The sequence below is a fragment of the Pelodiscus sinensis genome, chromosome 5 (assembly GCF_049634645.1).
Source record: "Pelodiscus sinensis isolate JC-2024 chromosome 5, ASM4963464v1, whole genome shotgun sequence".
Lineage (NCBI taxonomy): Eukaryota > Metazoa > Chordata > Testudines > Trionychidae > Pelodiscus > Pelodiscus sinensis.
In genome coordinates this window covers 133,707,704-133,725,044 of record NC_134715.1, presented here as the reverse complement: position 1 = coordinate 133,725,044, position 17,341 = coordinate 133,707,704, and the positions used below count along the sequence as shown (strand labels likewise).

Sequence of the window (17,341 nt, the reverse complement as noted above, 5' to 3'; positions counted from 1 at the left end):
TTGGATGTTAGAGGTTTTTTGACAAACAGTCATGTTTCCCCACGCAGAAAGCAGACTTCTTTTGTGGAAAACTTAGTTTTGCAACACACACACAAAAAAATCTGTGGAAAAAATGTATGTCAACAGAATTTTTCCACCCCCTTCAGCTGCCTGCTCTTTTGGGGCAGCTATCCAAAGGTGGTTAGAGAGGCTGAAAGCCATCTCGCCAGTCATACAGGGGCCTCTTCTCCTTCCCCCAAGCAGGAAACAATTAAACAGAACAGCAAAGAACGAACCGCAGCCCACAACGCTGCTGAGTAGGCAAAACCAGCCACAAGCAGGGCACTGAATGGAGGCTCAGCAGCTGGACTAGAGGCCCGGTTCCAGTGTCCCTGGCGTCCTTGCCTTCCCCTCCCCCTCCCAGGACTCCCTTTGCCCTCCACGCAGGAGCTGATCAGCCTGGGTGAGGCCCGGAGCGTACGTCGTGGGTAACGACCCCACGAGGCTTCACCTCCAAGTTCCGACTCCTCAGCTTCCCTCCCTCTTCCAGCGGCCAGGGTGCTGATCAGTCCCTCCCCGGAGGTGCGCGAAGGAGACGGGGTCACCCTGAGGTGCGTCGCCACCCGAAGCGCCGAGGAGGGGACCAGCTACATCTGGTATAAGAACGCCAGGTGGCTGAAGGAGAGCTCTGAGAACGCCCTGCTGCTCCCGGCCGCCGGCAGCAAGGACGCGGGCGCCTTCCAGTGTACGGCCCGGAATAGCCGAGGCAGCAGCACCTCTCCGGCGGTGCCCCTGCGGGTGCTGTGTAAGTCTGGCCTCCCTTCCGCAGCCCTCGGAGTAAGGCAGGAGGGGGAATTCTGTGTCCGTAGGGATCTGGCTAATACGCCGATCAGCTGGGGGACATCTTGGGGAGTGTCCACACCCCAAAGGCCAGGGTCCGCTCTTATTTACCCCACTGTGAAACCAAAGTGATCCTCGATCAGTGGTTACTCCAGACTTACACCAGCCTGTCTGAGTGCGGAATCCAGCCCTGACCACCTGTAGTAAGGAAGTAAGATGGGAGTCAGTTATCTGATCAGTCTGGAAGTACCGCCCTGGTCATGAGTTGATGCTAGGCCCGGCAACCTCCACACCCCAGCAACCTTCTTGCTGAAGTCACCCAGTATCTGTCTACACAGCAGTGCTCTAGCTACCCCATGTCTATTTCGAAATAGAGCGGACCTGCTATTTCGCCATCCCTGTAAACCTCATTCTATGAGGAGTAAGGGATGCTCGAAATAGCCTTTATTTCAATTGTTGGTGCTGTGTAGACAGCGCCAAATTTCGATATAGACTCGAAATAAGCTACACAATTTGCATAGCACAAATTGCGTATCTTTTTTTGAGTTTTGGGCGCTGTGTAGACGCACCCACAGTGGGGCAGTGCTGCCGGAGTTGTCATCTCACAGGTGAGATGTAGCACTGGTGTCGTGACCATTCATGGTCGATAAAAGCAGGCCCGGACTGGCACTCTGCATAAGGATACAGGTGGAACCTCTCTAGTCCGGAACTCTCTGGTCCGGCAACCTCCGTGGTCCGGCATGATTTTAATTAGCCAGATGTCCACTTTGCATGGGTGTGGCCAAGTTTCCCGTGGACCCATAAAGTCTGTTTACAGCCACCAGTCCTAGCTCTCAGCGTTCTGTGCTGTGATTTAGCTCTAATTTACCCCTCCATGTCTTCTAAGACCCAGCAAGCAGTGGCATTGTGGGTAATGCTGCCTGACAATATTGACCTCCCATGGTCCGGCAAATTCTCTGGTTCAGCACCAGGCAGGTCCCAAGGGTACCAGACTAGAGAGGTCCAACCTGTATTAACTCCCATGCCCGGCCCAAATTCCACCTGTGGCAATTGCCTCTCTTCTCCCTGTCGTTTTAGCAGGAATTGGTTGGTTTTGCAGCCTTAACTTCAGCATAACGTCGCCACGTGCTGTTCACCAGCTGCTACGTTCCACCCCAGAGCTGCATGTGCATTTCAGTGGTGAATAAAATGTTCCCTACTCACAGTCTGCGTATGAGTTTAGATTTCTGGCCTCTATCGGGATGTAAGGTATTGCCAGCCGTGTTCCCTGTAAGCTGAGCGCTTGGGCGGCCACCCAGTAGAGATTCAAATGCCACCCGGATGATTAGCAGAGCACCCACCACTGGTTACATGTTTGTCTATGGTGGTGCACATCTGTACATTCCTTGGTGCATATAACAAAATTGATTCCACACACGGATGGAAAAAATGAGAGGGAACATTGGTTGCCAGGGTTTGTCCTGATGTAGTAAACAGTCATACGTCATACAATGTTTTAACCCTGCAGTCCCACCGAGACGGCCCCTGATGAGCTCCCTGCTCGAGACGCCGGACAGGCATGTGGGTGTGATCCTGTGCACAGCCGACAGCGACCCACCGGCTGAATTAGCCCTGTCCAGAGGCGATGACTTGGTAGCTTCCACCAGTGGCTCCCGCGCGCTGCCCGGCCAGAGGGTCAGTGCGACGGCCTCGCACAACAGCCTGCGGGTGGAGATCCGCGAGGTGGCGCTGGAGGACGAAGGGACGTACGTGTGCTCGGCTAGGAACGCCTTGGGCAACGCAAGCGCCTCCATGGTCTTCAGCGCAGAGAGTGAGTGGGGGGGACCCAGGCAGGCCGGGGGGACCAGGCCCTGTGTGGGTGCCAAGGGATGATTCATGCGGGTGGCTGTAAGAACCACCCCCGGCCGTTCCGGTGATTGCTGTGGGGTTCGCTGGAGGGGCAGGTCGTGTCCTGCCACGGTGTGACCCACACGCCTGCCGGGGGAAGGGCACTGTCTCACGGGGTGGCACGGAGACCACTTACCGAGAGAGGAGTTTCCTCTGCAGCCGTGGCTTTCAAACGAGGGGGGGCCCCAGCGCTGGGCGGGGGGATGTCGGGTGCTGGGGCTTGTGGCTGCAGGGGGATCAGGGGAGCAGTGGGGGGCTGAGGCAGCTCCCTGCCTGGCCTGGCACTGCAGACTGCGCTGCACCCCAGAAGCAGCTGCAGCAGGCCCGGCTCCTAGTTGGTGGGGGGAAGCACTGTCCCTGCTCCAAGCACTTGCTCTGCCCTCCCATGGGCTGGGAACCTGCTGCCGGCTGCTTCTGGGGCACAGCCTGGTCTGCAGGGCCAGGAGAGGCAGGAAGCTGCCTTAGCCCCCCTACTGCACCGCTGAGTGGGAGCTGCTTGAGGTCAGCCCCTTCTGCACCCCCAAAGCCGGAGCCAAAGCTCTCACCCTCAGCCCCACCCCATCTCTGACAAACAGAGGCCAGGGACACCATTTCTATCCCCTGGCTAATAGCCTCTTATGGACCTAACCTCCATGAAATTATCTAGCTTCTCTTTAAACTCTGTTATAGTCCTAGCCTTCACAGCCTCCTCTGGCAAGGAGTTCCACAGGTTGACTACACGCTGTGTGAAGAAGAACTTCCTTTTATTAGTTTTAAACCTGCTCCCCATTAACTTCATTTGCTGTCCTCTACTTCTTCTATTATGGGAACTAATAAATAACTTTTCTTTATCGGCCCTCTCCACCCCACTCATGATTTTATAGACCTCTATCATATCCCCCCTCAGTCTCCTCTTTTCTAAACTGAAAAGTCCCAGTCGCTTTAGCCTCTCCTCATATGGGACCCGTTCCAAACCCCTGATCATTTTAGTTGCTCTTTTCTGAACCCTTTCTAAGGCCAAAATATCTTTTTTTTTGAGGTGAGGAGACCACAACAGTACACAGTATTCAAGATGTGGGCGTACCATAGTTTTATACAGAGGCAGTAAGATATTCTGGGTCTTATTTTCTATCCCTTTCCTAATCATTCCTAACATCCTATTTGCCTTTTTGACTGCCGCTGCACACTGTGAACGTTTTCAGAGAACTATCCACGTTAACGCCAAGATCTTTCTTGACTTGTCGTAGCCAAATTAGCCCCCATCGTACTGGACGTATAGTTGGGGTTATTTTTTCCAACGTGTATTACTTTACACTTATCCACTTTAATTTCAAAACCTCTGGCCTCCCGCCTTGGCCGCAAGCCAGCTGGCTTTTTGCGCAAGCGGCAGAGACTCACGCACTAAGCGAGAGAGGTCCCAGGTACAGAATGGCTGTAGTGAGGGACTGAGCAAGTATCACATTGTTTGGCCATCCTGAGGGCCATTAACTCCCGGGACGACTTCCCCAGGGCCCGGACGGATTCTCCCTCCCTGGCAATTTGGGAATCAGGGAGATGTGCTTCTAAAAGCTGCTCGGGGGATTATCGTGGGGAAGATCTCTGGGCGGAGCTACTCAGATCACAATGACCCCTTCTGGGCTTAGAACCCATGACTCCATGGGTGATTCACTACTGAATCCCCCTTTTCACTCCTGAGGGGGAATGCCTCCCATTTCCGGGGATCCTGTGGAACCGCGGAGCACTGAATAGCACAGATTCATGGAAAGACAGGTCAGCTGTCTGATCCGTCACGCGGGAAGGAAGCTGCCCGGAAGTTCCGCGTGTCCGATTTGGGCCTTTTGCCTGAGTTGGCTACGTGAAACCGAGCGTGTGCGCGTGGAGTCACCATCGTGGAGTCATCCGCCACCTCACAAACGACTTCGGGCCGTGCAGTGTTCCCAAGCCGTGGCCGTAGGACAGATTTTCGGGGGACAGCGGTAGGAAAGTGGCTGCCCAAGGGCAGGGTACAGGCCCGCGTGTGGCATCCGAGACGACTCGGTTCATTCGCGGCGAACCAACGACAGGCGTGAGATTTGCAAAACGTTTCCCAAGCCTCGACGCGCCAGAGGCGATGCCTCCCCTCCGCGGGCCAGATTCTGCTGGTGGGAACGCGGTAAATCCGGAGTCGACTGTGACACGTTTACACCGGTGTAACTGTCAAAGCACCATGCCAAAGGTCATCTCACAAGTGCTGGCTGTACCCTCCCCCCACCCCATTTCTCCCCCACAAACGTTCACACGCGCTCGATTGTGCATCCTCCAGGACTTCGCGTACTGCGGTTTTAACTATGAAAACGACACTCCCCCCGTTTCTGAGAGCTTGCTCCCCTGCCTCAGAGAATGACAGAGGCTAGCCCAGAGCCGGGTTGAGTCTAATTGACACGTCCCACACAATGGGGCCCCAGTCCCTCTCTTGGGAGAGTATCCTGCAGCTGCATGTCAGGAAATTAATTGTAGGGTCCAGACAACTCCCCCTTGGGCTAAGCCCATCCCTTGCACCCCCACCAGCTCCCTCCCGGGTCTTCCCTCTGTAGCAGGCATTGTCTTGTGCCCTGTGGCACCTCTGTGTAACTGCCACCAGGTGGATTTGAACCTGGGACCTCAGTACAGGAGCCTCTGCCCTCTGAGCGAAAAGCCAGCTGGCCCTCAGCCCGGCCTGTAGAGGTCTCTTGTTCTTAGCGGTTGCTGTGGTCTAGGTGCCACTGCATGGGACAGTGACCCACACTAGGGCTCTGTCTACACTCGCAGCTTCTTGTGTGAGTAATATGCAAATGAGGCTACGCGTGGAATATCACCGAGCCTCATTTGCATACCTAATGAGCCACCATTTTTTTCAGAAGAGGCTCTTGCGCAAGGAGGAGCATCTACACGGCCCCTTCTTGCGCAAGGAAAACCCTCTTGCGCAACGCCGTTACACCTAGTACTTTTCAGGAAGAACGGCATTGTGCACGAGGGGTTTTCTTGCGCAAGAAGGGGCCGTGTAGACAGCTCCTTCTTGCACAAGCGCCTCTTCTGAAAAAATGGTGGTTCATCAGGTATGCAAATGAGGCTCGGCGATATTCCACGCTTAGCCTCATTTGCATATTCCTCACGCAAGCAGCTGCGAGTGTAGACAGAGCCTAGGTGTCTGGGTTGCACCTGCATCTCATTTGTCTCTCTCCCCGTCAGCCGCCAGGATCGTCGCCACCCCTGCCTCCGAGGTGCAGGAAGGCCGGGGGGTCAACCTCACCTGCCAAGTGAGCAGCAACTCCTCCGCCACCACCAGTTACCGCTGGAACAGAAACGGCCAGTGGCTGGCCGAGGGCCTGGCCGGCTCCCTGGTGTTCCGGCAGGTGGCCAGCACGGACGCCGGGGTCTATTACTGCCAGGCCACCAACAACGGCACCAGCAGGAGCTCGGCCTTGCTCTCGCTGAACGTGCTGTGTAAGTTCCGGGCACTGGGCAGCCTCGCTAGTCGGGCCCGTTCCAGCCACTGCAGCTGGGTGCGTGGGGCGGGGGGGTGGTCTGTCCGGGGGAGGTGCCTCGAGGCATGCCGACGGACACATGGGGGTATGGGTGCGTGGGCTCCTATCGTGTGCATGCGTAAGATTGTGGTAGTGTGGAGTGTGCACCCGTGTGCATTGTTTGCATGGGAATGCACACATGCATATGCCTGTCTGGGCTCTTGCGTGCATGCCGGTGCATATATGTGTGTGCGGCAACACGTATGTGCACATACAACCTGCACGCCTTCACACTGGCACTCTGGGCCCACTTGGGGCTGAATCATATGGACGGTGAAGACCTTGACATGCCGTAACCAGAGCCCAGTGACCAGTCTTTTCTTCTGTGTGTCATAGCCCTCGTACTGCTTACTGCTAGTGGTGATTCTCCGCTAGCTCAATCAGCCAAGATCCCATGCTGTCTCTCCCCGTCCCCTCCTCACATATCCAGGCTGCTTGCTTCAGGCTCCAAACTACTCACCCGGCTTCTTCCAACTCGCTGCAGGTTTTTTCACGTCAGCCTCCAAACCTCCGAAACGCCTCCTCTGTATTCTCCTGCTCCTGGTCTTTAGTGCCAGCTTCTGCTCTACCCTGCACATGGCCTGGTCCCTGCGTCCAAGACCACCTCCTCCACCATGGATCCTGCCCCTTGGAACGGCACCAAGAGTAGATTTCAGGGGTTACCATACCAAGCTATAACCAGAACACATCACAATAAATAGCCTGTCTGTAATTAACCGGCTAATGTGGAGAGACTGTGTGTGTGGGGGGGGGGGGGGGGGTTAGAACGCACATAAGCATGTGTGTGTGTGTATTTTAGTATGCGTGCATCTTAGAATGCGTGTGTGTATTTTAGCGTGTGTGTGTTAGAATGCGTGTGAGTGTGCAGTTTAGCATGCGTGTGTTAGCATGTAGCTAAGCATGCACATGTTGCATACAGTTTTAGAGAAGTACGGCACCCCTAGAAAGCCGACACCCCTAGGCATGTGGCGATTGTGCCTAACTGGAAACCGGGTCTCACATGTGAGCATGCGTGTGCCTTAGAATGTACATGTGTGTTCTGGCACACGTGGGAGCATGTGTCTCTGTGTGTGATTCTTTCGAGTGGAACGGAACCAGCGCTTTTCTTCTGTGCGTCATAGCCCTCGTACTGCTTACCGCTAGTGGTGATTCTCCACTAGCTCAATCAGCCAACGAGCGGCGTCCCATCGCCGTGGCTGTGGTGTGCAGCAGTGATGACAATGGGCAGGGGGCTTTGGGAGGGACACGGTGGGTCCCCAGGATATTCACAACTCAGAGGCGATCTTTCCTCCCGACTCTTCAGACGCCCCCAGGAATCCCCGGATGACCTCGTTCCTGGAGGCGGAGCTGGGCAGCCTGGCCATCATCCGGTGCGCGGTGGACAGCAACCCCCCCGCCCTGCTCTCCCTGTATAAAGGAGACGAACTTGTGGCCTCCTCCGGCCCCGGCACAGCAGCCGCCCAGCGGGTCAGCGTCACCGCCTCCCAGAACTCCCTGAGGGTGGAGCTCCGGGACATGACGCTGGAGGACGAAGGGAGCTATCGCTTCACCGCCGCCAACCCGTACGGCACCTCTTCCGGCCAGCTGTACTTCCGCGTGCAAAGTGAGTACCGAGGAAAGGGCTCGCTCTGTCCTGCCTTCTGCAGGCTGCACCCGGGGCTGCTCACCTGTGTGTCCTAGACCCCACGCTGCTGGGCGGGGTGGAGATGCGCCTTTGGCTCCAGAGCCTCAGAAGCGCAAGATCCAAGTTCGATCCCCGCTCTCATTGTGGACCCCCTCGGATGGGCCTGGGTGGGGTCCCTTTAAAGGCCCCTGCACTAGAGACAGCTGGGAGTCCACAACCGGCCGGGAACCCCGATGAGGCTCCCAGAATGCACCTGGCTAGAAATACCACGAGATGGGCCTTCCTTGTGGGGAGGTTGGGCCCTTGGTCTTCTGTCCATTGCTAGCGGGTTTGGCCTAAGTTCCCCTTCCCTGCAGCCTTCCCCTTCCTGCCCTTTCTGGTGCGGCATAAACAGCTGCCACGCTCCACTGCAGAGGTGGCTGCATCGGGAGGGTGGGGGGTCCGGATTGTAACGCACCGAGGAAGCATTCGGGGTCTATCAGCGCTCACTAGGATTCCTGATGTCTCCCTGAGAGGCAGGCAGAGCCCTGCGCAGGCAGCCAAAGATCCCTGCCCCAGGAAGGCTACACACCAAGGACTCCATCCGGACGTCCTCGCTCAGCCCTTCCTCGGGCGAACGCTCGTCGCCTTTGGGTGCGTGAGCACGGAGCGCAGCCGCTATGGTCCCAGCCCACCTGGACATGGCGGGAGCCCACTCTGAGAGCCGGGCCGAGATCTAGACGTCCCATGTCGGAGACCAAGGGCTGAGTCACAACTGGCCCCATCTCTGGGTTCAGCTCTACCCGTGGCACGTCCGGCCCATCTGGGAGGGGGGGCAGGGCGAGGCGTCCCCTTGCTGCCGAGAGCCTCGGAGTCATTCTCTCTCTCTGCTGTGGCCTGTCTCCATGGCTAGCGGCCCGAGTGCTGATCAGCCCCTCCCCGGAAGTGCAGGAAGGGGACCGTGTCTCCCTGACCTGTGACGTGACCGGAGACGCGCCGGAGGACGCCACCTACACCTGGTACAAGAACAGCCGCCGGGTTCCGGAGGGCTCCGAGCGCTCCCTCGCCTTCCCACACGTCACCAGTGGGGATACCGGCTCCTACCACTGCCAGGCTCGCAGCCCCGAGGGAACCGGCCGCAGCATCTCCCCAGCCGTCAGCTTGCACGTCTCATGTGAGTGGCGTTGTTTCTCCGGGCGTGGCCGCTCCAGTTCTCATGGAGGTCTATGGGCAGCCACCTGTTGCTAGTGGAGCCACCCGCTGCATTGCTTAGCTGCACACAGGCCGGGTGCCCTGCGTCTCTCCCAAGCCATGGCTGGAGGGTGGGGGGAGGAATGGCTCGTCACTGGAGCTGGATGGGAATTTCCCCACCCGCGCAGTTCCCATCAGGAAATGCAGGTTCACCGGCAGCAAAGCGTGCCGCAGCAATGCGCCGTCTGCGGTCAGAATTCATTCTGCAAAGGAAAATGCAAAAAGGGCGTTTTCCACGGGGCGCAATGTTCCATCGACGTGTTTCTTGTTGGCACAGAACGTTTTGCTCTTCCGTGTCGACAGGACTGGGGACGTCAGGTGGCTCCAGTTTTTATTACAAAATCTTACTGTGTGTTTTAGAAACACGAGTCTGTCTGTTTGTGAGTCCATGTGTTCAAGAGCGCCTCCTACAGGATAAGAGCTAGGACCACCAAATTCAGTAGGCAGACTCCTCTTAAAGCAAGCTCAGAGTTTGGCTGAGCCAAGACAATGGGATGTGCCTGGAATTGGATTGTTTCTCATAAAATGGAAAGGGAGGGTGTAGCACAGGCGTGTCAAACTCGAAGGGCCTCACAAATGAAAATTGATAGCTTTCGGGGCCACCAAAGAAAATGTACTTCTATCAGAAAGTCATAATTATTTATTATTATAGATTATATTTTAGGTATACTTTATAATTTTTCAGGTCTTATTTTAATATAATATAATATAATTTGATAATATAATATAATATAATAATTTGACGTGTAAAACTATTTGCCCATATAAAATAATTTGTAATTTAAATATAAATTTTAGGAACTTTTTAATTTTATATAGGATACATAGCTTGTTTTGTTGAAATAAAAAAAAAAGTATAGACCATGGTTAATCAAATAGAACAGGCTTCTGTGAAAATTTCAGATACTTTGTAAGTTTGAGATTTTGCAGAAACATATAATATTCGTGCAATTGCAAAAAATTGACATATATTTATTGATATACAATGAATATACATTTCGTGATTTTAGTTGGGAATAAATAAATAAAAAGCAAAATGTTAACAAAACTTCCCCCTTTTCTCTCCCCCAGAGCCAAGCACTCCCATGCCCCCGTTCTAACCCAATCCCCCTCCGCTCCCCCAGAGTCCCCTCCTGCTCTAACCCAATGCCTCGCCCCCTCCCCCGGAGCCAGGCACCCCCAACCTAATGCCTCCTCCCTCCCCCAGAGCCAGGCACTCCCAGCTCCCCCAATCTAATGCCTGGAGTCACTGCCGCCACCACACGTTTCTTCCTTGGCCACTGGGGTGGCATGAGCCGTCATTGCGGTGCTGTGCGCAGAGCAGCCGGGCGGCCGGCTGTGATCTGCATTCAGCCCCATCCTCCGAGCGGCCAGCGGGCTGCACTTTATTCTTTTATAAGAATGTCGTGGTGGGCTGCAAAAACTTTCCATCGGGCTGCATGCGGCCTGTTTGACACACCTGGTAGCCAGGAGGGACAGTTGTTCTGCAAAATGACCACAAGGGGGCAGTAAGGGGACTGGGACAGCTCTAACCCCAGTGGGCCAGCAGGGGGCGGGGATGGAGAAAGGGACAGCTGGCTCTATCTGTTTCAGAGAGTTTGTCTGTCTGTCTGTGTGTCTGTCTTTCCCCCAGCCCGGGGACATGCACCCTGCCCCTGGCTGTGCCTGCTGGAGCTGCAGCAGACATGGACAGGTGCTTCTCTCCTGGCCCCAAGCTGCAGCAGGGAGAGATGGTGGGGTTGCCCTCCCCCCCAGGGTAGCCTGCACCCTGAACCCCTCCCCCCCCCACTCCACCCCAGAGCAAAGAGCGAATGAAGAAAAACAAAACGCATTTGAGTTAAGGACCAGAGCGACGCTGGGTGCATCTCCTAGTAGAATCTAAAACGGAAACAAGGAGGCGACCTCGGTACAGCCCCTTTCAGCTGTGTCCAAACGAAATCTGTCGGTTGGCCTGAAGCATCATTGTTTTCCTTCTGAATTTCGGGGAGCGGGAAATTCCAGCGCTCTTTGGTTGTGGCCCATTCTGGGAAGTGAAAAGGCCGGTTCCTGCCCAGCTCCGATTCTGCCGGCAGCCGCTGCTGGCCTGGCTGCTCTAGGGCAGCCCATGCCTCCCGGGGTTCGGGCTCTGCTTGGGACGAGCCCGATGCAGGAGCCCAAATTACCCGGCAATGCTCACGCTGACCTCAGCCAAGACAGCCCAGAAACCACGGGGAAGAGAAGTTCCCTCTTATTTTTCCCATTTCCAAGCAGAATGAATTTTGTTACGTGCACCAATGTGCAGGTGACGTGTGACACGGAGAGGATGTGTGACGCGGAGGTAAAGCCACTCATCACCTTCCCATTGGTGCTCATAACAGAATTCAGGGGGTGGGCCAAGGGGTTCTGAGCTTGGGAGGGGGCTCTGGTCTGGGACAGAGGCTTGGGGTGGAAGGGCTCTGGTTGGGGATGAGGGGTTTGGGGTGCAGGAAGGGGCTGCAGGCTGGGGGATTTGGAAACCCAGAGGAGGCTGCAGGTTGAGGCAGGGGGGTGAGGCAGGAGCAGCTACCCGACAGAGTCAATGAAGCTGGGATTCAAATATTGCGGCAGTCAAGACGCAGATTGGTCGACGGGGAACACCTTTGTCGGCCTGGTCGACGGGGAATGCCTTTGTCGGCCGCTCCTGTAAACCGTGTTTCACGAGGCATAAGGGAGCGGTTGGCAAAGGCTTCCCTTATCGATTGATCCACGTCTTGACTTGTGCGCTGTGCCGACGATCAGCTGAGCCGGCCCAGCGCGGCAGCCATTTTTATTTTAATGAAGCGGGGGATATTTAAATCCCCACTTCACTGGCTATGCCGGGTAGTCTGATTTACACGCCGGCAGAGGCACGTAGTCTAGACATGCCCTAAAAGTCTAACTGGCTGACACTTCAAACCCCAACAGCCACAGTGACCTCAAAAGCGAGACCTTTTCACTTTAACCCTTTGGAAGCTTTCTCCCCCCCCAAAAACGTTATTCAAGGCCGGAGATTTGTCGATCTCACAAGCAGGACCGTTTTCAGTTAATCAAGATTTTTTACCTCCCCCACCCCACGTTTTACACTGAAAAGTCCCAATCAGCTCTAGAAATAGGGGCCAGACACAAATATTCATTGGAAGGTACTCACAGTGGAATGCGAGGGGGGGGCTGTTCGGACTCTTCCAGGCGGATCGGTCTGTCTCTTCCTTTTCCCGTTATTGGGAGCGTGGGAGGGGCTGCAAGGCGGCACGGTCCCTGCCCCGGAGAGCCTACACGACAAAAGGCCTTGAGCGGTGAAGGGGGGAGGGGAGAGGGTCCCAGCACCGACCTCTCAAGCGGCCGACAGTGAACGTGCTGCCGGTGACTCAGGCTGGCCGCCTGCTTTGCTGGTCAAAGGCGGAATCGTGGCAGGGGAGGCTCCGGGTGATGGGCGCGGCGAGCTTAACGCCAGTGTCTCGCCCCACAGATCCGCCCCGGCAGCCCCAGCTCAGCTCCCTCCTGGGGACGCAGGGCGGGCCGCTGGGGGTTCTCCAGTGCACCGTTGCCAGTGACCCGCCAGCCGAGTTAGCCCTCTTCCGCGGAGGGGAGCTCCTGGCTTCGAGCGCTGGCTCCCAGCCCGCGGCCGGGCAGCGCCTCAGGGTCTCCTCCGCGCACAACAGCTTGAGGGTGGAGATCCAGGCTGTGGTCATGGAGGACGAAGGAGAGTACGTGTGTTCGGCCAGGAACGCCTGCGGCAACGCCAGCACCGCCCTGAACTTCACCGCCGAGAGTGAGTGCGGGGCTGGCCTCTGCCGCCCGCCGGCTGCCCCTGCGTTGGCTGTGTCCAGCCCCATGCATACTGCTGTGTCCAGCCCCATGCATACTGCTGTGTCCAGCCCCATGCATTCTGCTGTGTCCAGCCGCCCCCAGCCCCATGCATACTGCTGTGTCCAGCCGCCCCCAGCCCCATGCATACTGCTGTGTCCAGCCCCATGCATTCTGCTGTGTCCAGCCGCCCCCACCCCCTGCATACTGCTGTGTCCAGCCGCCCCCAGCCCCTGCATACTGCTGTGTCCAGCCACCCCCAGCCCCATGCATACTGCTGTGTCCAGCCGCCCCCACCCCCTGCATACTGCTGTGTCCAGCCGCCCCCGCCCCCTGCATACTGCTGTGTCCAGCCGCCCCCGCCCCCTGCATACTGCTGTGTCCAGCCGCCCCCGCCCCCTGAATACTGCTGTGTCCAGCCGCCCCCAGCCCCCTGCATACTGCTGTGTCCAGCCGCCCCCACCCCCTGCATACTGCTGTGTCCAGCCGCCCCCAGCCCCTGAATACTGCTGTGTCCAGCCGCCTCCACCCCCTGCATACTGCTGTGTCCAGCCGCCCCCAGCCCCTGCATACTGCTGTGTCCAGCCGCCCCCAGCCCCTGCATACTGGTGTGTCCAGCCGCCCCCACCCCCTGCATACTGCTGTGTCCAGCCGCCCCCACCCCCTGCATACTGCTGTGTCCAGCCACCCCCCACCCTCCTACATACTGCTGTGTCCAGCCGCCCGCACCCCCTGCATACTGCTGTGTCCAGCCGCCCCCACCCCCTGCATACTGCTGTGTCCAGCCGCCTCCACCCCCTGCATACTGCTGTGTCCAGCCGCCCCCAGCCCCTGCATTCTGCTGTGTCCAGCCGCCCCCACCCCCTGCATACTGCTGTGTCCAGCCGCCCCCACCCCCTGCATACTGGTGTGTCCAGCCGCCCCCAGCCCCATGCATACTGGTGTGTCCAGCCGCCCCCACCCCCTGCATACTGCTGTGTCCAGCCGCCCCCACCCCCTGCATACTGCTGTGTCCAGCCGCCCCCACCCCATGCATACTGCTGTGTCCAGCCGCCCCCAGCCCCATGCATACTGCTGTTTCCAGCCGCCCCCAGCCCCATGCATACTGCTGTGTCCAGCCGCCCCCACCCCCTGCATACTGCTGTGTCCAGCCACCCCCCACCCCATGCATACTGCTGTGTCCAGCCACTCCCACCCCATGCATACTGCTGTGTCCAGCCGCCCCCACCCCAGGCATACTGCTGTGTCCAGCCGCCCCCACCCCATGCATACTGCTGTGTCCAGCCACCCCCACCCCATGCATACTGCTGTGTCCAGCGAACCCCACCCCATGCATACTGCTGTGTCCAGCCATCTCCCCACCCCCATGCATACTGCTGTGTCCAGCCGGCCCCACCCCAGGCATACTGCTGTGTCCAGCCGCCCCCACCCCCCTGCATACTGCTGTGTCCAGCCGCCCCCACCCCCTGCATACTGCTGTGTCCAGCCGCCCCCACCCCCCTGCATACTGCTGTGTCCAGCCGCCCCCACCCCCCTGCATACTGCTGTGTCCAGCCACCCCCCCACTCCCTGCATACTGCTGTGTCCAGCCGTCCCCCACCCCCCTGCATACTGCTGTGTCCAGCCGCCTCCACCCCCTGCATACTGCTGTGTCCAGCCACCCCCACCCCCATGCATACTGCTGTGTCCAGCCGCCCCCACCCCCTGCATACTGCTGTGTCCAGCCGCCTCCACCCCCTGCATACTGCTGTGTCCAGCCACCCCCACCCCCTGCATACTGCTGTGTCCAGCCGCCCCCACCCCCTGCATACTGCTGTGTCCAGCCGCCTCCACCCCCTGCATACTGCTGTGTCCAGCCGCCCCCACCCCCTGCATACTGCTGTGTCCAGCCACCCCCACCCCCACATTCTTCTGTGTTGTGTCCAGCCATCCAGCCGCCTGCCTCCCCCTTGTATCTATAGACCCCTCCATCCACCCCCATCCACACCCTGCACCCATCCATCCATCTGCAAGTACCCACTTATCTGCCTGCCCATCCCCCTACATATCTCTATATATCTATCCATCCTTCACCATATTTATCCATGTACCTATTTAATCCCTGCATCCCTGTATATACCCCTGAATTCCTCCATCAATCCCGCTTCATGCCCACTTTATCTATCTAGCTATCCCCCCAAACACCCTCAATCTATTTATCTATCCCCATACACCCACCTCTATCTCTATCCGCACACACGCCCTCTATCCATCTATCCATCCATCCCCCCACACCCCCTCTATCTGTCATTTTCTTGCCTTCTTTCCCCCAGCTGCCCGGGTGTGGATCTCGCCCTCCCCGGACGTCCGCGAAGGGGAGGCCGTTAACCTGACCTGCGCAGTGGACAGCGACGCACCGGCGATGCCGCACTACACCTGGTACAAGAACAGTATCTGGTTCCGCGAGGGCCCCGCCAGGTCTCTCGTGTTTCCCAAGGTCGCGGCCGCCGACGCTGGGTCCTACCACTGCACGGTGACGACCCAGGACAGGGTTAGAAGCTCTTCCCCGGGCGCTCTGAACGTCCTGTGTGAGTCCTCGGCATGGGCGGGGGTCAGAGAAAAATGGCTCTGTGCACCCACCGGCCCCGCCCAGAGCACCCAGCCCACCGGCGCTAGGAGAGGAAGCGGGATAAGAGACCACTCCGTATATCGGTGGGGAGGGGAGGCTCGACCTTCCGAAGCATCCTGCTTTGGCCACACATAGTGTGTGTCCCGGCCCAGTCTCCAGAAAGCGGACAGCGGCCCATGCAAACCACACCTGAGAGGAAAGGCATCCAAACTTTAGTGAGAGAGATGCCTCTGGGGGGAGCCTTAGGCGGCTGAGCTAGCCTTCGGGAACTGGGGGCTCGAAGGATCTGGGAATGGCGTCCAGGAAGGGGCGGGGGCTAGTCTGGGCTCAGGGAAGGGTCCTGGTCCCACCCTGACTCGCCAGAGAGGAAATTCTGGTGTTTGCCCATCCCTGTATTAGATCTTTGTCTGCTAGACTGAAGAGCCCGTTCGTCGATGTTCATTCCGCGTGTCGGTTCAGAGGGGACCGGGATTGTGGAGTTAAACAAACCCTTCTGCCCAATGTCTTGGCCCAGCCCTGAGGTCCCCCCAAAACTCAGCCAACGCACACCGGGTCTCCTCGCTCCGGCTATCCTGCGTATCAGGCGCTGAGCCGAGAATGCGGAATGAACGTCGCTGAGAACGGCCCGCGAGGACGGGCTTGGATTCTGAGCGGAGTCCCCGTCGCCGCGGTTCTAGCCCTGTTTGAGTTTCTCCTCTCTGAACAGTCGTGCAGAATTGATCCCTGGAGGGCGGGGGGGGGGGGGGGCAAAGGTCCCCTTCACCCAATCAGAGGACAGGAACACACCATGTGACACGGAGGTGTCCCATGAACACACAGCTCGATTTTCATATGGAACACTCGTCACACACAGCTTACTGATGAGCTACAGTACTAATAGCTACAGTTATTAGTTTTATTAAAACTAATACAAGAAAGTTCTTCTTCACACAGCGTGTAGTCAACCTGTGGAACTCCTTGCCAGAGGAGGCTGTGAAGGCTAGGACTAGAATAGAGTTTAAAGAGAAGCTAGATAATTTCATGGAGGTTAGGTCCATAAAAGGCTATTAGCCAGGGGATAAAATGGTGTCCTTGGCCTCTGTTTGTCAGAGGCTGGAGAGGGATGGCAGGAGACAAATCGCTTGATCATTGTCTTCGGTCCACCCCCTCCGGGCACGACGCTGACCACTTTGGCAGACAGGATACTGGGCTAGATAGACCTTTGGTCTGACCCAGTGCGGCCGTTCTTATGTTCTTATGCACAGGCCAAGTGTCAGTCATAGAAATCCCTGGCCAAGTCGCGTCGAATAAGGACGGGAGAAAAAAGAGGCACGGGGCCCCGAACGGGCGATCGGTGACCAACCGCTTGCCTAGCTCTGACAACGGCTCCTTCGTGGCTCTAGGTCACAGATTCATGGAGGCCATCTGATTGTCCAGCCTACCCGCCGCTGGAGCACAGGGAATTCCACCCCCTTGGGAGCTCTCACGAAATCCTCCTTCCTTGCAGACCCCCCCAGGAACCTCTGGGTGAAGTCCTTCCTGGAGACCCCAGGTGGGAAGCTCGCCATCATCGCCTGTGCGGTGGACAGTAACCCGCTGTCGGAACTGGCCCTGCGCCGGGGCGCCGAGCTGGTGGCTTCCGACTCCTCCCGCGGCGCCGGAGCCGCCGGAGGGAGGCTCCACGTCTCGGCCTCTCCGAACGCCTTGAAACTGGAGATCCGGGGCGTCAGCGTGGAGGATGCAGGGACGTACGAGTGCCTGGCAACCAATCAGGTCGGCAAGGCCAGCGCCTCTGTGCGCGTCAGCGTCGAGAGTGAGTTCGGAGTGCACCATGCTGGCTTAGGGGGGGATTCCGGGCACAGCCTCTCCCCT

At 57.6% G+C, this 17,341-nt stretch overlaps 1 protein-coding gene across 2 annotated transcripts in view; it reads left to right on the top strand.

The window, feature by feature from the left end:
• Positions 1-17,341, top strand: part of SIGLEC1 (sialic acid binding Ig like lectin 1) — a 57,795-nt gene that overhangs the window by 22,904 nt on the left and 17,550 nt on the right. For both annotated transcript variants that reach the window (XM_075931079.1, XM_075931078.1), the window contains 8 exons: positions 530-784; positions 2,327-2,629; positions 5,893-6,147; positions 7,531-7,830; positions 8,744-9,004; positions 12,545-12,847; positions 15,195-15,449; positions 16,977-17,282. In XM_075931079.1, the coding sequence (XP_075787194.1) occupies positions 530-784; positions 2,327-2,629; positions 5,893-6,147; positions 7,531-7,830; positions 8,744-9,004; positions 12,545-12,847; positions 15,195-15,449; positions 16,977-17,282 (2,238 nt within the window). The remainder of the gene's footprint in view (positions 1-529; positions 785-2,326; positions 2,630-5,892; positions 6,148-7,530; positions 7,831-8,743; positions 9,005-12,544; positions 12,848-15,194; positions 15,450-16,976; positions 17,283-17,341) is intronic.